The sequence below is a fragment of the Podarcis gaigeae genome, assembly GCF_964106915.1.
Source record: "Podarcis gaigeae genome assembly, chromosome: 6".
Lineage (NCBI taxonomy): Eukaryota > Metazoa > Chordata > Lepidosauria > Squamata > Lacertidae > Podarcis > Podarcis gaigeae.
Genome location: NC_139682.1, coordinates 30,362,351 through 30,389,591, shown reverse-complemented (window position 1 = coordinate 30,389,591; position 27,241 = coordinate 30,362,351). Strand labels below are relative to the sequence as shown.

General features: G+C 40.4%; 3 protein-coding genes across 7 annotated transcripts in view; 2 read left to right on the top strand and 1 right to left on the bottom strand.

The window, feature by feature from the left end:
• ACSS2 (acyl-CoA synthetase short chain family member 2) overlaps positions 1-4,837 on the top strand; it is a 65,017-nt gene extending 60,180 nt beyond the window's left edge. For both annotated transcript variants that reach the window (XM_083746540.1, XM_083746539.1), the window contains 2 exons: positions 1,822-1,896; positions 2,781-4,837. In XM_083746540.1, coding sequence (XP_083602666.1) covers positions 1,822-1,896; positions 2,781-2,908 — 203 coding nt within the window. In that variant the 3' untranslated portion in view covers positions 2,909-4,837. The remainder of the gene's footprint in view (positions 1-1,821; positions 1,897-2,780) is intronic.
• A 313-nt stretch (positions 4,838-5,150) lies between these two features.
• Positions 5,151-18,669, bottom strand: GSS (glutathione synthetase). 2 transcript variants are annotated; one of them, XM_083746596.1, is made up of 13 exons: positions 18,486-18,669; positions 16,011-16,168; positions 14,892-15,037; positions 14,188-14,263; positions 13,594-13,733; positions 12,101-12,217; positions 11,148-11,228; positions 10,846-10,923; positions 10,044-10,110; positions 8,955-9,149; positions 8,541-8,622; positions 7,815-8,004; positions 5,151-6,720 (listed from the first exon to the last, which is right to left on the bottom strand). In XM_083746596.1, the coding sequence occupies exons 2-13, from the start codon at positions 16,137-16,139 to the stop codon at positions 6,597-6,599; spliced, it is 1,425 nt and encodes a 474-aa protein (XP_083602722.1). In that variant the 5' UTR covers positions 16,140-16,168; positions 18,486-18,669; the 3' UTR covers positions 5,151-6,596. The 2 variants fall into 2 exon arrangements, with proteins under 2 accessions (XP_083602722.1, XP_083602723.1); XM_083746597.1 differs by lacking the exon at positions 18,486-18,669 and adding an exon at positions 18,098-18,464.
• Positions 18,670-19,044: 375 nt separating this feature from the next.
• Positions 19,045-26,753, top strand: LOC310848032 (uncharacterized protein). Of its 3 annotated transcripts, none has more exons than XM_083746520.1 (5): positions 19,045-19,150; positions 20,423-20,521; positions 20,725-23,520; positions 24,883-25,696; positions 25,932-26,753. In XM_083746520.1, the coding sequence occupies exons 2-3, from the start codon at positions 20,428-20,430 to the stop codon at positions 23,508-23,510; spliced, it is 2,880 nt and encodes a 959-aa protein (XP_083602646.1). In that variant the 5' UTR covers positions 19,045-19,150; positions 20,423-20,427; the 3' UTR covers positions 23,511-23,520; positions 24,883-25,696; positions 25,932-26,753. The 3 variants fall into 3 exon arrangements, with proteins under 3 accessions (XP_083602646.1, XP_083602645.1, XP_083602647.1); XM_083746519.1 differs by having other exon boundaries at positions 19,074-19,213; XM_083746521.1 differs by lacking the exon at positions 19,045-19,150 and adding an exon at positions 19,227-19,346.
• The last annotated feature ends 488 nt before the right edge of the window (positions 26,754-27,241 follow it).

Sequence of the window (27,241 nt, the reverse complement as noted above, 5' to 3'; positions counted from 1 at the left end):
CTTTTTCTTTGTCCTTGGTATTATCTAGTCCAACTGGCAGTCTCTCTGGAATATCCAGCAAAGGACATTCCCTTCACTTCTTACCCATTTCTTTTAAAACTGGATATACTAGGTATTGAATTCTGGACCTTAGGCATGGTAAACATGTGCTCAGTTGCTGAGCCAGGATCACATTGGTGGAGCGGATGTCACACCAGCCAGTTCAGCAAAAGGAAAGCTACCTGCTGGCTCAGATTTTCTCTTTTGGAGATCATTCTTCAGCCCTTCTAATCTTCCTGAAATGAAGCCCCACCCCCACAACTTGCCTCATCCCACAGCCTGGCTGGCAGGACAGTTTTCAAATAAAAGGTTCATTGCTTAGTTGTCCCAGAAGCTAAATTTATCTCTGCTGGCCTTATTGCCTCCCACATGTTGCTCTCCTTGCCAGCTGGCACCTGACTTGAATACATAAGGGCAGACCGCATGGCCCGTGAACAGGGTGTGGGTTTTGGAGTGGTGATGCATGCACAACAGCCCTTCCTTTCCCTTTGACAGCAGAGTTGCTGTAGAGGAGGGTGGGTTTGCACAACAGGTTAGTTTCCAAATTGGACTCTGGGGTAGCGGTATTTATCTGACCAAAGTCTTACGGGAACAGAAATGATTCGACATGTTTTTAATGAGCGGAGCAAGACTTCCCCAGAGTGGCTGCTTTTTAAAACAGGCCTGTTGGTGTTAGTTACTCCTGGTCAGCCCCTTTGTCATTCAAACACTGTGTTCTGCAGAATCCTTTCAGAAGCTTTTCACGCACTCATCAAGGAGAAGAGTTTCCCTGAAAGAATATAATAAGAGACAAACTAATCTCACTTTCCACTGTGCAGCTGTGAAGGAACATCTGGGGTGTGCCAAGGATGACACCTGCAGATGGAACAGGCACATGAGGCCGAGCTAATGCCTTCTGTGTACTGACTGTGGATCTAGACCATGTCCCATTGTAGTTCCACAACAGATGCAGAGAAGTCAGCGTGGGAGGGGTCCCTGTGGTTTGAGAAACACTGCTTCCTGTCAGAAATAAGAGCAGGTAGAATAAAAATGTTGCATACCTTTCAGAAGAACGAATAAGTTCTAATTGGAAATGGGAACGATGAATGAAGAACCTCGGTTACAAAACTAAAGTGGAAACAATCAAGGAAGAATTTATATTACAATTTACAAATCTTATTCCTGAAAAGGGTTTTGTTTTCTGTCCCTACTATGTGTGTGAAAGTTGCATTGCAGTGTAACAGGGAGCAGGGGGGTGCTGTGGTCTAAACCACTGAGCCTCTTGGGCTTCTAATTGGAAGGTCTGGCAGTTCGAATCCATGCGACGGGGTGAACTCCTGTTGCTCTGTCCCAGCTCCTGCCAACCTAGCAGTTCAAAAGCATACCAGTGTGAGTAGATAAATAGGTGCCGCTGCGGTAGGAAGGTAAACAGTGTTTCATTGCGCTCTGGCACTCATCACAGTGGCCCGTCATGCCAGAAGCGGTTTAGTCATGCTGGCCACACAACCCAGAAAACTGTCTGTGGACAAACACCAGCTCCCTCAGCCTGAAGTGAGATGAGCGCCGCACCCCATAGTTGCCTTTGACTGGACTTAACTGTCCAGGGTCTCCTTTACCTTACTTATTGCAGTGTGTTCCAATTGAGAATGCCAGTCATGCCCCTTTCCCCTGGATATTCCATTTCTCTCCTTTGCGGGTGGGATGTTGGTGTCTTGTTTAGCTATTCTTCCTGTTTGCATGGGTTCACGTGCTTCATGAACGGTCCAGAGGCAATCATAGCTAAAATCCTTCTTTCATTTGCAGTTAGAGAAAAGATTGGACCCATTGCAACACCAGATTATATTCAGAATGCACCTGGCCTGCCCAAAACCCGCTCAGGTAAGATATGGATTTTACAGTATATGTGCAGGAAGCACAGATCATGGTGCTGTAAATACATCTTGCCTTACATTACAGGTTCTTGCTACTAATTGAATTTACATTCTCTGCTTTCTTTTTGGAAACACAATGTGGGAACTGGGAAAACTAGTAAAGCTGCGAGTAGCTATTTAGTAGCCCCTGCTGTCTTGGAGCCTTGTGGAAAACATGGAAATCCTCTTGCCTCTACTGTAGGGATGGCATGACAGTATGTTTTGATTGGCAGAAAGGATTTCTAATATGTCACAAGGCAGTAGTGGCTTGTGAGGAAACCCAGCCAGATGGGTGGGGTATTATTATTATTTATTGTACTGCCCATATAGGTCAGTGGGAATTGTGTGGACAGCAACTCCCAAGGCAAGGTAGAAGTTGTTTATCATCATGGGCTTAATAGACCACAAGCTTAACACAAGTCAAGTGTGATGCAGCAGCAAAAAAAGCTAATGCTCTTCTAGGCTGTACCAACAGAGGTCTAGTGCCCTCATCAAGGGAAGTAATAGTACCACTCAGTTTTGGTTGTATGGCCATGTCTTGGATCCTTTAGTTGAGATTCCTGCACTGTAAGGAATTGACTATATGACTCTTAGGGATCCTTCCAACTCTACAGTTCAATTATTTTATTGTCTTTGGGCAAGTTGCTTAGAATTTTACTCCCAAGTTATTAATTTTATTCAATTCATTGTATTTTATGTTTGTAGACTAATCTGGGGTCAAGAATCCCAGTGTATATCCTATGTTTAAAAGCATGTCCTAAAATCCTGCGTGACTGCCTAAATACCATTCATTAATCATCTTTTTCTTGGAATGCAAGTAGAGTTTGATGTTACACTGCCATTTCTTTGCAGGTAAAATTATGCGGCGGGTATTAAGAAAAATTGCCAAAAATGACCAGGAGCTGGGAGATACCTCTACTGTGGCAGATCCAGCAGTTATAAACCACCTTTTCAGCAACCGGTGTGAGACAATACTGTAGCAAGGCAATTCTAGAAGAAAACAGCAGTAGTGCAGGGATTTGGTGAGAATATGGCCCCATTGAGACAATGACAGTGTTTCTCTTGAGATGAAGAAGCTGCCCAACGCTGAGCTGAATGTAAAATGCTGTAAATGAAGAAAAGAAACTGGTGCTCCAAGAACCAGTCCTTTTGTGTTGTAGATCTAGTTGTCTGTGCCTCTGGAGAACTGTGTGCATTATGTTGTAGACCGATAACTACATATCTGAAATTCCAGCCTCATTCACGTCGTACAGAATGACAGAATTAACATTTTAATTTTCATGGATTAGTTTCATGAATTGTTTGTTTTTATTTTATTTTTTTACCTCTTAACGTGCTGCAAATGGGCAGAGCTTAGAATGTGTAGGCATTGGTGTGAAAAGATGGCTTTGCTCCCGAGTGGTAGTTAAAGGCTTTGAGAACCGACAAACTGAACAGTAATCCTCATGTTGAGGAAGAATTATTGGAACATTTTTTTTTTAGAAATCAAGCATTCATTAGGTTTCTTTCTTTCTTTATAAAATCCTGGATCCTCTGGCTGCATGCCATGGGAAAACCGAAGTTTATAGAAAAACTGCAACTCTGAAGCTGTATAAAACTACTTTTCATGCTATTAATGACAATGACTTTCCCCCTCAAAAGGGAATAAGGCTATCTATATGTTTTGGATTTTAATAGTACATTTGTGTATGTGTGGGTGCAGAGCTGAATTTTCCCAGTGCATCAATTTTTGTGTGTGGGTGGAAGCAAATTCAGGGAATTATAGTCATGAAAAGTTGCATTCAGTGCCTAGATGTATCCTAGAGGGAGGTTCATAAATTTTCCGTGGCTGTTGGTTGGTGCAATTCCTGTACCAATTGAATATGGGTAGGGATTCACTTGGATGGATGAGAAGCAGGTGCTGTAGTGATACCCAAAGTTTCAGTGACATGGGCAATTCAGTTACTTGGTTTTCCATGTGACCAGCTATGACACACAATCACCTGAAGAAAACGGATATAGCCAGTGATTCTCACCTATGTTTGCTATGGCTGGGGAAAAGCGTAGCTGCATTTGTGGAAATCGTTTCCAGGTAAATTTTTATTTAGTCCAGTTTATGCTTCCATTTCTTGATACAATAATGGACATATATGTGACCAAATACGAGTTGCTGCTTTTGTGGAGAGACAAATAATCATAACAACACTGTGACTGTTCTGCAGACAACTATGCAGAGGTGTCTTTTCTCATGGTTGGGTGAATATATCCATCGTTCACAATACAGCAAAGTCACATTTAAGGATTGGCTTATTCTAGGTTTTTCACCGTTCAGGTAGCAAAGAAAAAATATCAAATCAAGTTTAGGTAGAGATCAGATGTGGACACATAACTGGGATTCCCCCCCCCCCTAATTTGATCCCACAACTCAAACTCCCTAATAAATGTAGATAAAAAAAACAGGCTTCTTGTCTCAATAAATTTTGTCAGGGTATGTAATTCTAGCACATCCTTCAGTGCTGCTGAACTGGAAAATGCCATCCTCCAATTTTTAAAATTGAAATCAAAGCTTTAACTGTGGTAGCCACAATGGTGTATCCCAAGATGTCTTCTTTGCCCATGTAATTAAAGCTAGTCCCGAAAACCATGTGCTTGATGAATAATTTAACATTTTTCTGACCTTGACTCATGGTTATACATTTCTCATTTCTTACCTGCTGTTAGTATTCTAAATGCACTTGTCTGTGGTCTGCAACATTGGTGTATATTTAATCTAATGTCCTGCAGCATTAAAGGTAAGCCAGTGGCTTGCTATGTGCTGGTAACATGAAATAAGTCCTTTTAATCTTGGTCTGACATAATTTTGGTTGGAAAATGGCTAGAATTGTTTTTAACTGAAATAAATCAAAGAAATAAAATCTATAAAGCCGTCACAGTTGGTTGTGGGGTTTTTTTTGTTTATATTCATAGTGCCTGGTTTTCATTTTGAAACCTAGACCACACTTGGGCTTCATTTTGATAGAACCCTAAAACCGTGGTTCAGCACAAGATGAACAATCCCAGCATGCTTCTGGGCTGTTTCCCTCGCAAAGAAAGAGCCTGGAAACTTGTGCTTTCCTTACATGCAGTTTGCCGAAGCTAAGGCAACATTATTTTTAAAACACAGGCTTCTGTCAATTGATAATCTAACTCAGAGCTGACTCACTGAAATTCATGGACAAGAAACTCCATTAATTTTATCACTGATTGTTTTCCATTAGATAGCAAAGTGCTTTTATTTAGAAAACTCATTTAGACAATTGCTGAGAAAATATGTCTAAATTGTTACCTTTTTTTCCCTGTTGGTCCTTAATACTGTGCTCTCAATTAAGACATGTTAATTTTATAAGCCTCTCCTCTAAAGACATATTTTCTAGGCATAAGAAATTTGTAGTTTAAAAAAATAGGTTTAAAGGCCTTGATCCAGAAAGATCCATGTATAAACTCAGATGCTGTTGTTTAGAAAGAAAACCAAAGCCATCCCAGCTCTATAAACCCCATCTTTTAAAAACAATATTGATATGCTGTTTCAAAGTAACTTATCTGACTTCATTAAATTTCCCCTATCTTAAAATGGCACATAGCTTGGTTTTGTAGGTGAGTATATTCCAATTGTTAATGCTCAGGGTTTTGTTTTGGTGAGCAGACATCTTCCATAGTTTCAAAATGTTTGAAAACTTTAACATGATTAACTTCTGCTTCTTTCAAAAAATCAGCAGATAGCATGTTGAACACAAGTGTATTTTTCAAAAATAAATATGTTCAGATTCTGAGCATGCTGTATTATGTGACTACTGGATATTACTCACCAAAGTAGCACAGGAGAGACCAGATTGATCAACCAGTTATTTCAGCTGAAATAAAATCTGAGATCCTTACAACTTATCATATCACAGGACATTCTTATTACCATTGTTTGTCTCTGAAATCTGTTTCCTAAGAGCTCACCTTCATTTTCTTAACCCTCTTCCTTTAAAATACACATTCTGCTTTTTCAAAATGTTACAGGAGGGGTCCAGGAGCATTGAAATAAAATCAACTCTTGTCTGGGGGTTTTCTTTTCCTTTCCTACTGTGTCCCTTTTTTCATGTGCCATATCATAATGTTTGTTCATTGTTCTGTGACCTTGCACGCTGTTTTTCCTTTGTGATATATTCCTCTCAAACAAGAACGTAAAAAAAGCAGGAAGTGTTACACAGCATCTTATGCTCGGAAGAGTAACCCTCTCCACAGCTGGATGGAAATACCTTGAAAATGCAGAAGAGATCAAGGTAATACACTATTTTGCTACCAGGCCCTTGAAGGTACATGTAGCAGCTTGTATAGTGCTGCCTCAGGAAATGCCTGATTAGAATATCAACAGATTGTCCATGGTCACAGTACAGTAAAAGGGCATGAAGTCTGTGAGAAGCATGCTAAGGGTGCTTCAAACAGGAAATTGTCAAAGAAAGTCAACTGGAATCCAGTATTTTCTTGAGACCAGGAAAAAGCAGTGCAGCTCTGCCTGCTTTGTATCTTGGGGTCACTGGTGAGAGGAGGGCTTCCGGTATCAATCTGATTGTCAAGTCCACCCGTTGGCAATCATGCCCTAAAAGAGAATGTCTCTTATTTTAAGCACAGTGAGGATGATGTCAGTGATGAGGTATTCTGTTTTCATATCACATAGGGGCTATCCAGAACAGCCACTCCAGCTGCTACTCCGCCATCTGCATGTTCGACAGCCTTTGTTCGCAAGAGATGGCCAACATGCTTGTTCACCACAAGATCCTGACCCAGTCTGCAAGAGAAAAATCAAAAGGACTAATTAAATTCATATAGTAACGGTTTTGACTCTGCAGTCTCACCAAACTCCTGCTTAGTTAACAGTGCCTGCTTGATGTACTGTTTACCAGTGTTTATATACGCTTACTGACTTAAGAGTTTTACAACTCTTACAGAATTATGCATGAGCAATAACCATTTCAGCGGGCACAATGGAGGGTTGTGTGATTTACCCACCCAGAAATTAGTATCTGCTTTGGAATAGATGCACCTAATGGCCTCTATATACACCCACACACCACCTACTAAGCAATGTGTGTGTTACACTATTGTCATTAATTATATTGCTGCCATAGTAATAAAAATGTAGGAGGCTGCTTTATATTGCATAAGATCATTGGCCCCTCCAGAGACCTGTTTATTGAGCACTCATCCAATTTGCATACCCAGAGGTTGGATTATATCTGCCCTTTACTGATTATTCATTTTGATTTGTTGGCAGAGCAGGTACACAACTGAAAATTTGGCCTGCATTCATGCTAACACAGAATCAGAGTTGGAAGGGACCCCAAGGGTCATCTAGTCCAACCCCCTGCAATGCAGGAATCTCAACTAAAGCATCCCTGACAGATGGCCATCCAACCTTTGCTTAAAAACCTCCAATGAAGAAGAGTCCACTTGCTTCCGAGAAAGTCCATTCCACTGACTTACGCATATTCCTGTAAGCCAATGCATTTCTCCATGTCTTCTGAAAACAGAAGTGTTGTTTTTTTAAAGCAGATTTGTTGTGCTAGGCAACAGAGCCCTTTAATCCACTTTCAATTGTACCTAAGGTTCCAACATGTGCTTGAATACTTCTTGCATAATAGACACTCTCACTGACAAAAGTGCTGTATTTTTTTTCACAGCACTACTTTGGAGATGCTACAGATTGCACCTGGAACACATGTTATGGATACAGAAAGTACCATCAATGAGCTCTGTAACACTTCCATTGCTCCAGAGTTCCTGTCCAGCGACACATTATTTAGCCCAGTACTAACCAATGCTATGCATAGGAATATAAAACTATTAAATGCACAGACCCAGTAAGTAATGTTACTTTCTCACCTGACGTAGACTCCAAAAATTCCCAATTCAGACACACATTCTGATACTTTCAGTGGACTGTGAGCCCTCAGTAAATAATTCAGTGCAGGGAGAGGCTTTATCTTGTCCATGAGAATGTAGGAGGTCCTTTCTGGACTGTCTTTAATTTTCTCTAGAAGCTGCTTGAGCTCTTCACCATAGAGGTTGTTCCCTGACAAACAAAGCAGCAGGTAAAATGAATTCACTAGAGCTGGAGTAGCTGGTGGATGAAGTTGTGTGTTGGGTCCCTGTAGCCACGCCAGCAAGTACAGAACATGAAGAAAAGCAATCACTGATGACTGGCACCAGTGTAAGTGGTAAGCAAGCCAGTAGGCTTGAACCATCAGCTGATCCATGGGTGTGTAGGGGTGTGTGTGTGTGTGTTTGGTTGGTTGGTTGGGGAGAAATGATGCTGATCCAAAATGTGTAGAATGTGCTTAGATAATGCTTCCATAACATTTTGTTTCATCAGCTAAATTGCTTGTAAGCTTTTTTCCTACTAAGTTTAAATTTCAGTTTAGATACGCAGTACAGTACTGGAAGAAAGCACTACAGAATTATTTGCTACAGCATCAGGGAAGACAATTTGTCTCTAATAAGCTACTTTTGTTCTTACACAATTATTTAAAAGGTGTGTACATACAGATAAGTCCTGATCCTTGAACCAGGCTGTTGACTCATCATACACAAAGAGAACCAGTTACTGACCTCCTCCCTCACGTTGTGGCTTTAACACAAAGCGGTCTGGGTCAGCAATAGCCATGGCTATCATCTTATCACCTTCTTCATCCTGCAAGAAGGAGGAGAAAGAGGAGATATATACACATACACTCTCTCTCTCTCTCTCTCTCTCTCTCTCTCTCACACACACACACACACACACACACACACAGCACAACTTTTGCATATATATTTTTTACAATTTTGGCTTTACAGTTTTGGCTTTAACTAAGTTCTATTGCCTAACAAATAAAATTCTTGACAAAACAGATTTCACAATGTATGGAAACTATAAGAACACATTCATCACAACAATCTCCTCAGATGTTGTACCGTGCTGCATTTTTTAAAATACATCCAGTTCAAGGCAGTGTATGTATCCCTCTATGCATTACTACTTACCATCTCCATAGAATAAAGGCCGGTGAATGTTGCTCTTAATCGAGCCACTGCTTCTGGTTTATTTGGCAGTAATTTTTCCAGTGTTCCTGGTCGGCTCAGCTCCTGCTGAACTTTTTTGGTCCCAGCAAGCTGTGTGGCAATATCAGGGCACTTAACTGCTCTAGATCTTTCCAACAGCAACCGTGCCTCCCAGTTCTTTTACAAAAACAGAAAAAAGATAATTTCAATCAAGGTTCTATATAACATGTATTGTTTAATATTTCAAAATTGGGAGTTTTATGCATTCAAATACATGGGTAGGATCCAAAGTACCATCTTCTGCTTGCAGAGGGGGTTTTCATATTTAGCCTTGCAGCTCCACGCACCTCCTTCCAAGCCATTCAGAGAATCACCCCAAGAGGCAAACCTAGGACCAAGTGGAGGAACCATAAGCGGCTGGGTCCCTCCTCATGATCCCTTGGAAGGGTGGCATCGGTAAGAATGATATAATTGTATGCAGATACACACGCCACTGCTACTCAAGGCACAACAAAACCTAGCAAAAACTAGATATTTTCAGAGCTCAAACTGAATACGTGGCTAGAAAACATTTCTATTTACCCATGATAGCCACAAGCCTGCATATAGCAAGTCAGCTAAAAGCACCATGACTATTAAGCTCTGAAGTAGCCTGCCAATTCAAATGGAAACCTCATTTTAAAAATATGTAGCTTTAGATGGCATATTGAGGCAAACAAGCCACCAGTCTCTCAGCACCGAACAGGTTAAGATATCACTTCCACCAGCTGGATGTTTTGGGAAATTGGCTGAACTACTTCTAGAATTTGCTGTTTGATTGAATGTATTCAGAATTCCCCAGGTGATTACCAAACAACTAAAGAATTACACATGCACTGAATTCATATTTGGGGTCCAACAGTGCCAAGGATAATGTCACTTACAGTGCCCCAGAGCTTGCAATCAAGATTTCAAGACAGTGGATGATATTCAATGTCAATTAGAGTAGACCCATTGTAATCAATGGACTTAATTGTTTCAGTGCGTCCACTCAGAGTATGACTTAGCTGGGTATTACCCAGTAATACGAACCTGTTTGTTATAATTCTTTGGCACGTAACCTTCTCTATAGTACACCACTGCAATTTCCTCCCCATCTCTGAAATAAAGATAAGGAAAACAATCAGTGGTTCCTTCAACATGGCTCTCTCACACACAAGATTAAAATATTATATACAATACATTCTACAAATGTAGGATTCTGTTCCATTTATGAATTGTTTTCTAATCTTGCAAGAAGGGACTTACAAAAGAAAGCTTTCAAATAAATTACCTAGTGGATCAATAGATCACAATCTCTTTGCTTATGGATACAAATATTAGTTCCTTTCAGAGTTCTTTGGTGAAGTCTATATAGCAACTTTCCATGTTTTAAGTTGTGTATCAGTAGTACATAACTGAACATGTAAGAACTGCATAGCAATGGAGTTTCCAAACGAGTAGCATGGAATTTTGACAATCTGAACACACCTGTTTTATTAACAGCAACACTAATGAAAATAAGAGTCTTCATTAAAACCCCGGAAACATAGCAGATACTTAATGTTTACATAACAACCCAAATGCAGTTTATTATGCAAACTGTGGGAGGCAGTGGAAGACAGGAGCCTGGCATGCTCTGATCCATGGGGTCACGAAGAGTCGGACACGACTAAACGACTAAACAACAACATGCATATCAAAGTGGACTTATTAGCACTCCCAACAGCAGGCTGTGTTATTTTTTACATATGCCAAAACTACAGCGTGTAATCCTCCTTGAAACCACAAATGGGCTATCCACCCATTAAGCTAAGGTTTGTGTGCTCACTATATTTAATAGGAAAATACTTACATATGCAATCTCTTGTCATTGTCCAAAGACGCTTTTTCAAACACATCTTTAAATCTTCTTCGGATCACCCGGATATTCCTTTAGGAAACAGACAAGAAATATTAAGGCTAAAGTCCTATACACAATTACCTGGGAGTAAGTCACAATTGCATTATGAGATTAGCTTTATCTATGTTCAGGTTATAAATCCTGCACTGTATTTTAAAGCTTTGTTATTTCACAGGACTAATTAAATGGATTTCACAGGACTAATTAAATGGCATTACATGAAACACTTCATCTTATTAGATGAAAAAAATTACCTCATCCAAAGTTCATTTTCTACACAGCGTTGGTCAAAAATATTCCTCTGAGCCTCTTCAACTAGGAACATTACCACTGCTCTGAAACAAAAACAGAACATTTATCAATATACTAAGTTTCCTCATTTAAAAATATATTTTTGTGCTTCTTACTTACTACTATTTACAGCAGATGTACTGAAAACTTCTACAACAGGCCAATACTACAGTGCCAGATAATACTTGCAGGAAGGCACAATAGAGTGCTGCTTTATACTGTACATTTGCCACTCCCTGCTGTTTCTACGCCTTTCTTCTACACCTTTGTGCATGTATATGACAATTATACAAAGAATCAAACAGATACAAAGAGGAGATACCCATAATAAGGAATTTATAGTTTAACATCTGAAAAGTTTCCTAATAATTCCTAATAATTCATGCATCCAGCAGCTAGGGTCTTCCTTCAAATATTTATACTAGCTTTGTGGCCCTACCCTATAAGAGGAAGTTGATTAAACAAGTTGTTGAACAGTAGAATTATATGTAAAACAGCTTCAGTTGATTTATCTAGCTGGGGAGAGAAAGGTCTATAAACAGGCCCTCCTGGTTCAGTGTAGAGAAAACCCCACTTCTGCCAGCATTGTTTTGCAGGTAGTGGCCCTGAGACCAGTTTTTACATCTATACCAAGAGACATTTGAAAGGAGGTAGGTGTCTGCCATAACATACAGGAATGTTGTTGTCCCCCTAAAGAAGGGAATGAAAACCTACTGCATAGGAAGATAAAATTCTCTTTCCCAGTTTTCCTTCATGTGCTTATTCCTATCATACACTTCTTTCAATATTCTATAAGATGGAGACAGAGGGCTTATTTGCATTTTCTTGTTTGTGAAAACAAGAAGTAACAGAGCATATTTCATGCAGATGAACAACAACCAATAGCTATGTAGATCTTGCAGCTCTCTTCCCCTACCTGTCTGAGCCGTAGAGTTCCCAAGCTTTTGCAATGCCCATGGCAATCCCTTTGGCTGGATTATTGGCCAGTAATTTTGAGGCTTCCTTAGATTTCCCTAGAACGTTCAACACATGCCTGCAATTGGGATGCATATAGAAAAGTCACACAACAATTCACTGTACACAGCTGCCACTGAAGAGCCAACCAATTGAGATGTAAAATACAAATGCCAACCATCCTTAATAATAATAATAATAATAATAATAATAATAATAATTTCTATTTATATCCCGCCCTCCCCAGCCAAAGCCGGGCTCAGAGCAGCTAACATCAAATGTATAATACATTAACATAAAATCAGACAATCAATTAAAATACATCCTCAAGTCAGATGAATGGTACACGTGTGTACAAAGTTACTTTTGCATGCCAAATATATGTAAGCCCAGTAGTTGACAGTAAAGTCATGGCGAAGTAATCCAACTAATGTGTCTTTTCAGCGCAAGGATTTCCACTTGCAAAATAAGACTTTCTCCACCTCTCCTCCCCCTTGTGCCCCTCCCTTCCCCAAATTTGCTGCAGAGGGTTGCGGGAAACCCTGGAACAGATTTTGGGGGATACATGGGGTGACAGTGTCCCATCGTGAAAGAGGAAATCAAGTTATGCATGTTTCCAGGTACTATAAATTAATTTTGCACTTGACAATAGATTCCTGAAAGCTATATATAACAGACAAAGCTTTTCCAAAAGGAGACAACATGCTACTGTGTCTTCTCTGATTGCACTGCCCAAGTGCAAAAATCAGAATTGGGATCAGAATTCAATATCGTGAGAACCTCAGATTTCATTTTCATAATAAATAAGTCACCTGAGGTTGTGATGGCCAGCTGTGGCAAGACTCACTGAGAGTCACATCTACAAAGCTACTGCTTGTGATTCTCAGAAAGGAAGGTGGAAATGCTAGATGCTAGATTATCTCCTAGGCTGGTGCAACAAAGAGGCCTAGATCAGGTACACTGACATCACACAAGAGCAGCAGGCTCAGTTCAAGATCACACACATATTGTGCTAGCCTAACTCGGCCCATTGCAGGGGTTTCTGTTGGCTACTGCCTGTAAGGATACTGCCAATAGTAGCTTTTGCCTCTCATCTGGGCAAATGCATTGGCCACTGGAGCCAGGCAGAACTGGGTGGAGCTACACACCTGCCTCATCCAAACCCCCTCCAGCACAGCAAATCAGGGTATTGGTTTCCTATGTCAAATTTATAGTAGTTTCTGTGACACGGGTAGACATTGTCAGGTAGTCTCAAAAGCTAGATAAGGGAAGAATGAGCAGTAGGTGAGGGAGTAGACCTTTAGCATCTTGTCTAGCTCTTTGTACCTCACCAGTACAGCAGAATTATACAAAGCCTTGGCTAAAGGATAAGACATGAAGGACCATCTATAAGCCAGCTAGAAGTTGTTTTGCTGAAAACACACACAGAAAGACACACAGACTGGTAGTCCTTACCGATGCACTGCAGTGGTTCTAGATGTGAGGCCTCCAAAGCTGGCAGCAATAGTGTTTATTTCTATTTGCTTTAGAGCTGGAGTGCCTTCTGCACCATGGTCAAACATGTAATCAGAGCGGTTAATTCCTAAAAACACAGACTGGACAAGGCGAAAAAATAGCAAGAAATGCAGCAGCCATCATTCCAAAGAGGATTCTATACATTATCTGTCAAGTGCCAACTGAGCTAAAAGCTTCTTATGAGTGGAGGGGGTGGTTATTGTTTTGTTTTTGTTTTTATTATGCATTTCATGTTTTTATCCTTTATTTTTATGCTGTGAACCATCTTGCAATGGATGGTATACAATTTTAATAATAAAATAAAATTTAAAAATATAATATTTTGACAGTTAAAAAACATTATATTTGATTACTGTGCAACTACCATATTATTTATTTATTTAAACAAAAAAATAGACACCATTTGATTGTAAACAAACAAACCCTCAAAACAGTTTACAAAGAGAATACAATTATTAGTAAAATACAGTTTCAAACAACTATTAAAAACACTAAAAAACCAAACATATTAAATCATATATTCTCATGGAATACCTGAGTTACTCCTTCTTTCAAAACTTGCTTGTAAATTTTGAAAAGCTGAGCTGTAAAGTCATCTACTTTGACAGTACTAAGATGAGAGAAAACAAATCTTATTTAGTACTCAAGCCTGCTGTGACAAAACAAGGAAATTATCATTACAATCTTTTATGTAAAACCATTTGACATTAATACTTCTTTGTCAAGCCTGTGAATTGTGGCCTTAGCAATAATGGCAAGATGATTTCGTGTTATACCCCAGATCTGAACATATTACATGGAAGATGCTAGTTCTATGAAATCAGGATGGCTTATGTTTACATAAATGTTCAAAGACCTCTCGTGCCTTGAATAGTCTGACAATCTAAAAAACAGCTGGTGAGGCTTTACCTAGTGATGAAAATTTTGCCTCATGAAAACCTTTCCCAAGGGGGAGGGGGAGGAAACTAGTAGTCTTGGAATCATGTGTCAGATTTCACACAGCTTGTGTTCACACAGAACAAAAACATGCATTGTAAAAGAAAGCTTTAGTTGTTCTCTAACCTTTCCTCTTCAATTAGCCAATTGCCAGTCAGGCTAACAGGCAAGGGAGTTAATGATTATGAGACATTTAGGAACATTGGGTTGAAACTAAACTAACCTTAGTACAAATCAGAAGTATATCCAAGATTAAGGAAGTTTAAATTCAAAGTTCTTTTTTCCTAATACATAATACGTACCTTGCAAGAGTGCGTTCCAGAAATTCTGTGTTCCGGCTAACTTCATCTACCAGCAGGTTAAAGTCTTGTTGAACTGAATAGGCTTGCTCAAGTAGACTGCTTGGTACTGCAGAAGGGAGCAGCGTAAAGGGAGCATAATTCACCACCTATTGACAAAGGTTTAAAAATGAACGTGTCAAGAACTACCACTTCCTTCCAGTAACAAATCAGGTTTAAGCCCTTTTAAAACTTGGGAACATACAGGATGAATATAGGGGATACAACAGTACTAGAATGGAACTACACCTGCAGTAATCTGGAGTGCGGTGAGATAAGGTGATGTAGGAGCAGGGAGGAGAGCCACCTAAGAGCTACACAGGATAAGATGAAGGAAATGGGAGTGAAAAGTTCTCTTTCGCTCCATGCAACACACTGACTGGCCTGCTTGCATTGGGCACAGCCAGATTCCTCTATGTAATATTAATTGCAAATATACCCTCACGTGGAGGAAAACTAGGGCAAAATGGCAAGGGTTAGTTCACACTACTGAATTTATCCAGTTATGTTCACTGCATGAAGAAAGGTTAGTGTGAGCTGGATAGTGCCTACATTAGCAAAGTGACCGTGTGTTGCAGTCGTCTGCTAGTTGGGACTATAAATGTTTGCAATACACACGTGAACATTAGCATAGGCATAATGAAGGGATGGGGACAGAGTGAAGGATAAACACACTGGCTGACAAAGCTGTTTATCCACACAACTGTATACATGCCAATGTGGAGCCAGGTTTATGTGAATTGTGTGATACAAGCAATGAGCCAGCAGCAATCTCCCCATGTGCCCTGCCCAGTTCATACTGCATGGTGCTCCAGTGAAGGAAAAAATGGACTATTTTATGGGTGAAAGTAGGAAACTGTAATGGCAGCATAAGGCAAGGATGTTTTTTTAAAAAAGGTCTGGTGTGGCTAATGTCACAAATGTACAGTGCATCCTGGTGGGAACTAGCCCCACTCCAGAATCCCAAAGCTTTCCTCTTCCCAAACAACATGCCGACTTTGTTGTTACTGGAATTTCCCCCCCCCCCAAGTTTTACCATCTTCCTTCCATGGGTTGGATCATGAAATCTAGTTTTGAGCTTACATCAGATGCATTGGGGTCATCTTTGGTCCTCATGAGAACACCTTCAAGTAGTGCTGAATCCACTGCAATTGGTGCCACATATTGAATGAGCTGGACATTACACAAAATGTCTTTCCAAGGGGCAGTCATTGTGAAGGCTGAGGCAGCAGAGAATAAATCTGAAAGCATTTTAAAATAATTACCATAAGGCAGGGGAACCCAACATTTGAAGGTGGAAGAAAAACACAGTTTCAGAAATTTATGGTAATGGAATCCTAAAGAGAGAAGCAGTCCAATGATTTTTCTGCCTGAAGTGGAGCCCCCTATTAGGGTGAAAACTTTTAAAGAAATCTTACTTTACCATTCAGAGAGTGTTTTCTGCCTTCATCAACTATCTGCCCTTCACTGCCACCCTGAGCTCATTGGGAGGAAGGGAGGGATATAAACTTAATTAATAAACAAATGGTGCTGGCTGCAGAAGGCTTCTTACCCTACTCAATGGCAGATCCAGCCCTGGATACAAGCTAAATAAGCATCTAGATTTAATGAAGCACTATGTAGCCCTTTGTGCAAGTGTAACAACTTCTGCTTTCACAATGGGACTTTCTCCTCCCCCTCCCTTAAATCTGTTTTGAGGGCAGATCTGGAATGACAGGGAGTGGCACAATAAAGAAGCATCTCCATTTTTGTTGCATAAAATCAAGACAGAATAAATGTTTTCATGTTTTGCTTTATTTATTGCAAGCTGCCCCGATAACTTTGTATTATGGGGTAGCATGCAAATGCTGCATATAAACATATAAATTTTATTTTCCTTTGTTACAATGCGCATTTTTCTAATGAAATAATGGACAGGCTAGAAATTAAAATGGTGAAGGTATCATTTCCCCTGCACCCCCCAACCGCAGAATGTACATAAAGTGCAGCTTCACTCTCTGCTGTTCATTTGTGTGAACAAAGCTGCAAAACAAATGTCACACTGTCATCAATTTATCACACTGTCCTTTTGTAACAACTCCCTGACTGTGTCTGCATAACCTGAATCCAGCAGTCAACACTGTGAGGATGAGCTCCCAGAATGCAATGTGGTATCTATGTTTGCACATATTAGACAGGTTAGTTAGTCATATTAGGATAAACTGCATTGATTGAAGTATTCAGTCTTGTTAGAGGAATCTGTCAGTTTCTGAGTATTTTAAATATAGCTCCAAAGTGCATCTGGCAGTTGTACCTCTTGGGCAGGGCTGTGGTCCATTAGCAGTGAGGTATGATTTCAGGTACCAACAAGTAGAATAATTAATCCCTAAGGATATGGATCTCCACTCTTCATGTCAAAACAGAACTCACATGCTTTAAACTCTAAACAAACTCAGGCTTATGACAATAGCTTGTTCAAGAGAAAACCTGTACACAAAGCCATATTGAAAAGGATTGTTTAGCTGTAATAGTCATAATGACTATGACGTTTTTCAGCCTTTTAAGTAAGCAATTTAAAACTCTCCTAGATCGCATACACTTGTCACATGCACACCAACCCTTTCACTTAAATTGCTCAGGTTGAACCACCAAGAGAGCAGCTCTTTAAGTACATACAGATTTAGGCACATTTTTTTCACCACATGCTGAGAAAAACCTGGACGTCTACGGACATTCCATAAGGCATTCTCCTTGTGTGTCACAAAGGTAGTGCAAAGAAAGAATGATAACAAAACCGCAGTGAAATTCAACGCGACCAGATAAAATTCAAACTTTCTTTAAAATATTAGTTCTGGATTATTTTAATCAATGTACCAAATCACTGAGGCAGTGGGAGCCTTAAGGGAAGTGTGGGGGGGGGAGTGTCCTACGGCAAACACAAGGAAGCAAATGCTGAGTCATTCACAACCCAACTCCAGCACGTTAGTTTACAAATGATTGTGCAGTTGGAGAAAATCTCTCTGTATGCATGTAAATAGCCTTCATATTTCAGACTAGATGCCCCAGTGATACAAAATGCTCTCTGTCTCCCCCCCCCCACCTACTCTTCCTTCATAAAACAGCCTGACAGCTTGTTCTCGCCCCCCTTTCTATGGAGCGCATGTGGCCCACGTTTGCCTCTGAATACTGACCTTTGCCTCCTAGGCATTGTACATCTTTAGCCCCAGGCCACTTCCGCCACTCCTAGTCCCTCAAGTAAGGATTAGCTCCCAAACATTTCCCCCTCTATAATTAATTAAACGGGAATAAAACTATTCTGCCTTTAATCCCCACCCCAACAACAACCACAACTTCTCGTCGTTCGGGGAGACAGCGGGTGGGTTGGCACCACTTTGTCCTCGGCGCTCCCCGGTTCCAAGGCGGCAGGGCAGAGGCGAGGACCCCCATCGCCCCCTCAAGAAGCTCACTCTCCCGCTCCCTCGCCCGACCACACCCGCCTCCTCACATTCAAACTGCCTATGCAACCGTTGGAAGTAGCACGATGACGGAGACCCTCCCTCTATTTTTAAATCCGGGTACCTGGAGTCAATCACTCGAGTGAAAGTCCCCAACCGAGAGCGCTCTACTCTTCAGGCGCTAAGAATCAGATGGCCCTCTCACAGATTGGCTACCCCGCCAGCCTATCGAGAAGCCGACGCGCCCTTTCCTGCTGATTGGCAGGAGCCTCATCCAATCGCGTTGGAAAACTGCAAGGAGGGGAGGTTAAGGGGAAACGGGAGGCGGAGCCAATGCAAATAAAAAAAGGTGGGTTGTGCTATCCTACCCCGCCCCGCCCCTCCCCTGGTTGCGCAAGGTTCGCCGGTCAGGAGTTTCCCGGGCGCCATTTTTGAATGTAGTCGACTCAATTGGTGTCAGGATGGGGACGGAGTGGCGGTTGTCCCTGGAATATGGGTGTCACGGGGCGGGTGGAGGAGCGGCGGGCCGTTCCCCCAACACGGAGAGGGCCAGAGCTAAGCCTCTGGCTGTTGCTGGAGCCGCGGTTTGTTGCTTAGAAAGGAAGCCGCGATAAATAATTGGGCCTGGTTATAGGAGAGGGCCGTGAGACACGGGCGCCTCGTCATAGAGATATGCGGGTGCCAGTCCCCATTGTCGTGAGGGGCGCTGGCGTCACGCGTGTCTCCCCGAGAGCCAAGGGAAGGCCCGCAGCAGGGGCTGAGGGAGGCGCTGGTTAGAGCCACCTGCGGGTGAGAGAGACGGGACGGGAAGCCACCGCGGGTTGGCTGCGAACCTTTTTCCAGTGGGTTTAGGTAGGGTTGCCATACGTCAACAACTTCGCCAAAAAGAAAAGCTCAACAACTTTTGTGTCCGGATTTTCACTTTTTGAAATATGTCAACTCTAGGTGAACTGGAAATAGCAGGATCAAAAGCCTGTCAGGAAGGGTGCGGTCTCGGAAAGTATCTGCCTTCTATGCAGAAAGTCCAAGCTCTTGGCGTGAAAGCCCGTGGCCTTGTTGCCTCACTTCCTTTCCCACTCTTCTGATAGACATTGAACTTTGCTGATCCAACGCCCGCAGGTCTCCTGGACCTCCAAAAGTCTGTCCTGGCCCATGAATGCTTAGAAATATCTCCCAGTGCACCTGCACAATGCTATCCAATGTCCTTCAAATGAAAATCCTTCCTTCAACCCCGCCTTTGCTTTACTTGGCACACCGATTTTCACGCCCTAATGTGCAATGAAGCACATGCAATCGAAACTTTGGCATATTGCTTCTCTTGTTTGTTTAAAACGTTTTTATTCTCTTTAGCCAAAAAAGGCTCCTATAGTGAAGTACAAAGGATTGCTAACACTCCCCCTGGGTTTACAATCTGCCTCCTTTATTTTTTTGTTTCACTGTGTTGAATATTAGACTATGTTCCTCATGGAAGTAACCTGTCTTCTTGTACTATATTTGCCATGCTATGTAAATTGTGCTGGGAATGATAATGCTGGGAAAGATGATTAGATAGGTTTGTTGTACTTAAATATAAACAGCCGATGCAAGGCCCCTTAGAGAAGCAAGAGCCTGTTCTGTTGATCTCAGTGGAGCTGACACACCTGAAAAGTGAGATCAGCAGCACACTGCATAGTCTGCTTTGACTGGACCTAACCTTTACCTTTTTTTACCTTTACCTGCACCACCTTGTAAGCATGTTTACGTTTGCTGTCACACACTCTGGAAGTATGTAACCAGGCTCTTTAGCCATTTGGTTTATAATGCAACATTTTAAATGACATTTTTAAATAAACCTTTTAGGTGGTTGTAGGGTGGTCCAAAAGGATAAAAGATTTAAAATGATAAAATTATTTTGGATCAATTCAAGGTGGTGTAGATGTTCTGTTAAAATATTGTGTATCATCCTAAGAAGGTCCAATAAAATCTACATTAATATTTTTTTAAGAGGAGTATATTCTGGAAGGTATATTTCAAATTTTGTTTTGGTTTATAATGACTAGTCATGCTGTATTTACATTTTAGGTGATATGTCCAACAAGAACTCATCGGGGTCTGACACAGAAAGTGAACATAATTTTTATTCTGACTGTTGGGAAGAAAGTCTTATACATATCAACAAAGGTAAACTGAAGACCAAACAAAGGAGTACCTTTATTCTAAATTATTAACTCTATTAATAGATAATTTCTATAGTAGTCAATTTATTGCTGGCATTATAATGATGGATTATGTTAACTGCTTTTGAAAAAGATTACTTTGGTGTGCTTTTTGTAATGTTCAAAAAAATGTTTTTGAGTTGATAGGTTTTCTTTTTTCCCCCCCAGACTCACTTGACTCTGACAGTGAAAGTGATCTCTATCTTCATTCAAATAGTCAGTGCAGTTTGTTTGAAAAAGAAGGAAAAAACAAATTGAAAAAAACTTTATTGGTCTCAGAAAAGAGCTTTAGAAAATACTGCAAAAACTGCCCCTTTCTACAACATTTAGAGAACACTACACAGTTTCAAGTGGAATTATCTCCAGAATCTATATTGCAATTAAACTTTAAGGACTGTCAGACAAATGGTCAGTCGTCAAAAGCTTATTCACCCAAAATATTTCCAGATCTTGACAGGTCTTATAGAGACCATTTGTGCTTAAATTGTAGAATCCCTTATGTGACTGTTACTAAGAATTCAGAAAAAGAACAAACCTTTTATACAATTAAGGAAGCTTATGCATTTGATAAGCTACATCAAAATCATCCATCAACTGATTATTATCCCACTTCAAAGCAGAACAAAGCTGTGCAAGTTTCCTTTCCTTGCAAAGAAACGGAAGCTGAGGAAAATGCTGTCTGTGAATTTTTCAAACAATCAGCAATACATTCTGAAGTAGAAGAGACACCAAACAGGAAAGCTATAATATTTCACAGTACTGAAAGTATTTTCAGTAAAAAGACAAATTCTAATGAACTGGTGAAAGACAATTCTGATTACTCTTCAGAAAAGCCTTATAAAACTCACAGTCCACAGACACCTGAGCAAATCTATTTGCACCCCAGTTCTGGAGAACTTGTTATTTCCTTGGTATTAGAAGCAGCATATAGAGATCCATCTGGTTCATCACAAGGAGTTGGTAATTCTTCAAGTGTTAGGGTGGGAAAAGAAGATTCACAGAGGCATGCTTTAGCTTTTAAATTTAAAGGACCGGAATATAACCAGTTGTTTAAAAAGTTGCGTATTTCTATTGTTCCAAGTTCTGTACACTCAGATACAGAGAAGGAAAAACATAATACACCTTTTATAAAGCTGGTAGGGCTTTCACAAATTTTGGTTGATGAGTCCAGACCGTCTTTTGCCTCCCATGCTGAATCATCTGAAGCTAGTCAGCCTCTGGCAACTCATCCAGAGCCATCTGAATCCCGAAGCTTCAACAGTGATTCTGACCAAGTGCTATCTTCACTGGAACTTTGGTCTTCCAGTGGGTTCTTTCCATCACTCAAACATTCACACACAACTCAGTCTTCTCACTACTTTGTCCAATCATTGCCATGTTACAAGGTTACCCCTGTTCATAGGACTTCTGAAGTTCAGAAAGTTCAACTGAAGGCCTCCAGGCCTGTGAAATCTGTTGTGTTTACCAAAAGCACAAAAGTACAGAAGGACAGGAAATTGAGAGCCAAACCTCATACTTCCAAATTTCAGTGGTCCAAGGCTTTGGATACTGAACTTATAAACCAAAATCCTCAAGCAGCAGAAATAAACAAACTGTATTTTGTACCCTTAACACAGACTACTAAATGTACCTGCAGCCCATTGCTTGATTTAACTGTTGATTTGCATTCTGAAGGAAAGTATTCTGAAACGCTCCGAAGTGTTCACAGAAAATATTGCAAAAGAACTGGAGGTGGCAAAGTAACTCCTAGATTTTCCTCCTGTTGCCTGCAAAATCCAAATCCTAGAAGCCATTTTGAGAATCTCCAATATATTTCTCCAGGAAGAAAGAAAAGCAATTCAAAGATGCGAAACATACTGAACTATTGTTTAGGTTGGACTGGAGGACAGAAGCCATGTGAAAACTGTAAAGGGGGGGTTTCTCCCACTCTGGATAGTTCAAATATAAAGAGGAATGAGATATGCACTCCACATCCCCCAACTGATGGAAATTCCATTGCCTCACTTCTTCCAGGTTCAAGGAATAGTCCAGGTCCACTTCCTACTGCACTGTCTCTTTCAAATGAGTGGAGGCATTCATCTGCTCCCTGTATGCAAACTGAAAGAGGCACTTGGAGTCCTGCACTATCCTATTCTGATGCTAAATGTAGCAATTCTCATTCTCCTTGTGCAAATATTAAAGTAGTGCAGCTACCCAGGGAAATGAATATGCTTAAAAATATAGGTATGGAAAAAATGGATTTTGGAGCTGTCCAGATGGCTGGTGGAGGCTTATGCCCCAGGAAGCATTCAATCTGCCCATGTGGAACTATGTCTCAATGTGGCTTGTTCCCCAATGGAGATATTTCAGAGTTGGTTAAGGAAAAAGCTAGAGGAAGCCCCAATATTAACCCGAGAGCCAATATGACTGAATTCAGCAGGGTGAATTCCCATGCAGGAACCTTCAACACACAGGAAGACTGCTGTGCTAGTTGTCGTCATTTCTCTCCAATGTGTTATTTTCATGATCCACAAGAAGTGGCAAGAAATCATTTTACTAAAGTACAGTCCTTCTTTGAGAATGGATGTCCTAGGAACTTGAGAGAAAATGTTGTAGAGAGAAACAAGGCACAGAAAAGAGGTGAAAGAAAAAATGTCAGCTTCCATATAGGACCGAGTTATTCACAAGTGACAGGTACACACAATGCATCACTTTCTAATTATGGCTATCAGGCACCTGTTTATCACTCTGAATGCTCAGGCTGTTCATGCTGCCAGAATACTGTTAAAGAACATCTTGACTTAAAACATCAAGTGCTAAAGAACTGCTTAAACAGAGAGAGTGTTTTTCTAGTGGACCCTGGAAAAGGGACTAGAAGCCAGTGCAAATGTTCCCAAGAAATCCCGCTTTTCTGTGTTGACCAAACTGATATGTATAAGGGAAACAGGTGTGATTTCCATGAGAACAGAATCTAACCTTACTCAGGTTTGTACTCGTTTATATAATTTTTTATATATGTGTTTCTATCAAGTTGGAAGGATATAGACGTACTGTACTTTTCTGATCTGCAAATATTCCCCCCCCCCAATGCCACTGAGAAAGTGGGTGCAAATGATGCTCACAAAAATGCATGTTTATCTGTAGAAGAAAAGTGTTTTGTTTAGCAAACTAAATAGTGAGGAGAACATTTCCATCCCAGATTTCTCTCTGACATGCTAGTTTTCTATGGACTGGGATTTTGTTTTCTTATGGAAAAACATTAAATCTTGTGAACCCCCACCTGTAGCCCTAACACAGACGTACCACTTCAGTGAAAATTAGATCAAAGACTTTATGACTGTCTGCATTTCTTATTGAACTAATAACTCTGCAAATTGTGTTTTCTTATTTGAATTTTCTACCTAACAATGAAGACTAGGGTTAGGGTTAGGGGGCAAAGCTTAATAAATTGTTTAAAAACAGTTGGGCAAATATTCAATGAAAGATAATTCTAGAACCATCAGGCAGCCATTGAGAGTGTACACTGTACATGGTATAAACTATTACTGTCCACAGTACAGATGGCATTCTAAAAAAATATATAGTGCTAATAATGAAATTAAGACTTAACTTATTTTCTGCAATCCAGCAGAACTTACACTTGCAACGTGGGTGGTGTTAAAAAAATACTCATTTTAAAGGCTTGTTTTCCCTCAGGTCGGCTTAGCCAGCGGAAACCCAACTCTTCAATAGAGTTTGGAATATGGATAATTTAAAATGGCCTAATTTAAGAAGGCATAAATTCTGCTGGCTTCCTACAGATTGCTCTGCCGAAGTTGCATTTAACATATAATTGGGAGTCAATATTAAAAGTACACTGTAACTTTAAACATACTTTTTGATACGAACTGCTAATAAAAGAACCCAATTCATTCCTCTGTGTAAAGGTAAAGGACCCCTGACCGTTATGACTCTGGGGTTGCCGCGCTCATCTCGCTCTATAAGCCAAGGGAGCTGGCGTTTATCCGCAGACAGCTTCTGGGTCATGTGGCCAGCATGACTAAGCCGCTTCTGGTGAACCAGAGCAGTGCACGGAAACGCTGTTTACCTTCCTGCTGGAGCAGTACCTATTTATCTACTTGCACTGTGTCTTTCAAACTGCTACGTTGGCAGGAGCTGGGACCGAACAACAGGAGCTCACCCCGTCGCGGGGAATCGAACTGCCGACCTGATCAGCAAGCCCTAGGCTCTGTAGTTTAGACCACAGCGCCACCCGCGTCCCTAGGCAGTGACAAACAGGACAGTTACCTGTCCGAAGGTAGCAGATATTTTTGTTCATCTCTCACTTGTGCTGTTTATTTTTATTAGGGATCTTCACATATTAACCAAGGATGGAAAAGGCTCGATGGAATCCACAAACGCTGTAAAAAAAGAAGTTGGTACAGTTGTTTTCAATGACAAGTCGGTGGTTTAAAAAATGAAATGTTGACTTTTGTTGGTATGTGCTTTGTAGTGAATATCAATAAATGAAGACCCACAAAGGACAGTCACAATGGGTTGTAGCCAAATAGTGACACATGCAGCTCATGTTGATACTGCATCGCAGTTTCCCCACCAAGCAAAGAAGGATAAACTGTTTGATATACGTGGAGAATAAGAGTGCTTCTAAATTGTTGCTGTTTTGGATTGTGGTTCAGTCCCATAATGGGAAATTCAGGTTACACAACTGAAATTTATTTGGCATTCTAGCATAGCAACCTTGCTTTCTCTCAGAACTGGACTTTTTGCCATAATCAAAGTGACTGAAAAATGCACTGGAAAGTGTGGATAATGCTTGAAACAACACGGTCTGTTACCTCCACACAGATCAGAATGAATGCTCAATAAATAATGTCTAACATCCCTGCAAACTTTATGCAAACAAATGATAAAAGCTCTATGAACAAGTTGCCTGGAAGGAACTTTAAATTTCAATCCTACGCCCGCTTATGTAGGAGTAAGTTCTATTGAAATCAATAGAACTTGTTTTAACAAAGATGTGTAACACTGCACTGTTAGCATCATAAAAATGCATATTTATGGTAAATTGCAGAAGTATTTATGATACTAGTCTAATACAGCAAAAGCAATGAAGTGTTGTGTGATATCTTGAAGACTAGCAGATTTATGGCATACACATTAGGCAGGACAAAAAAAATTCCTTCCAGTAGCACCTTAAAGACCAACTAAGTTAGTTCTTGGTATGAGCTTTTGTGTGCATGCACACTTCTTCAGATACACTGATGCACACGAAAGCTCTGATGCACACGAAAGCTCATACCAAGAACTAACTTAGTTGGTCTTTAAGGTGCTACTGGAAGGAATTTTTTTTGTTTTGACTACGGCAGACCAACACGGCTACCTATCTGTAACATTAGGCAGGGATAGCCCCCCTGACCGTGGCTGGAACTGATGAGAGCTTGGAGTGCAACATTATATTTGGCTGCTCCTAGATTAGAACCTACAATATCATATTTTCTTTAGTTCTGTCCCAGATAGTTCTGTGGACTTAACTCTCCTTGAAAGCATGTTCTCCCTAAACAGGAGTATTGGATGAAAAGCTTGCTTTTTACCTCTGACCTGCCAGTGAAATGCTGTCAAGCAGCAGTTTGGCAGTCAGTGTTTCCTTCTGTTTTCTCCAGTGCTCCCTGCCAGTCTGCATGTAAGATTCATGTGACTATTTTCACTAGTTATGAATGCCCAGTTCATGAATCCTGAGTCTCATGATCAATTTTTGTATCATCAAGTAGATGTGCAAGTAGATTTTTCTGCATTACCTTGTAGCATCCACATGATGGCAGTATATGAAGGCAAGACTCCTATCTTTTCAGGATTATTCTTCAGTATTTACAATATTATTTGAAACTTTCTCTTTTTCTTGTTTCAGTCGCTAAACTTTATAATCTGTACACTGTTCCTGTAAGATAGCTTTACTCAGTTAGCTTTGCAGGAGACCTGAGCTTAATAGCAGAGATTTTGTGGCATTACCAGTCTATGCAGATCAATGTAGCTAGTAAATTCACTTGGTCATGAATGATATAAACTGCAGCTGATGTGCATGCTTATGCATTAGCTTTTCCAGGTCTAGGACTTAGTATGGTTGAAATACAATTTTTGTAACTAGCTGTGACTAATCAATTGATTCACACCACTTCACTATGATCCTATTTAGGTTTACAGTGTGATAAAAGTGGATGTTAAGGAGTGATGGTTTCAGCTGTTCCATTGAATTTATACTCTTTTGCTGAGTTTCTGTTTAAATCACTAGTTACTTAATGGAATGTGAAGCTATGGATGGAGAGATCAGTCTAGCTCTTATCTATGTCGTTTTCACAGGTGATCATTCATTTGTCCGTGTTCATCTGTATTTTTTTTAAAATGCGATGAAAATTTGTATTTAAATATCTATTTTCTCATATTACACATTTCTAAATGTATTTTATATTAAAATAGGCATTTTCATACAAATTTTGGTGTGCCTTTTGAGTCGAGATCTGTATTTCTACATTCAGAGAAGTGTGAAATGTCATAGTGAATGTGCATTCCACATGCTCATAGTGTATGTCATTTAGTTTGGATAAATATTATTATAATTTACAGCACTCTTCTGTTGGCATCATTATTAACATGGTCTCTTTGTTATGGTAGATTGGCCACATTGCCCCCCCCCCCCAAAAAAAAACCTTGA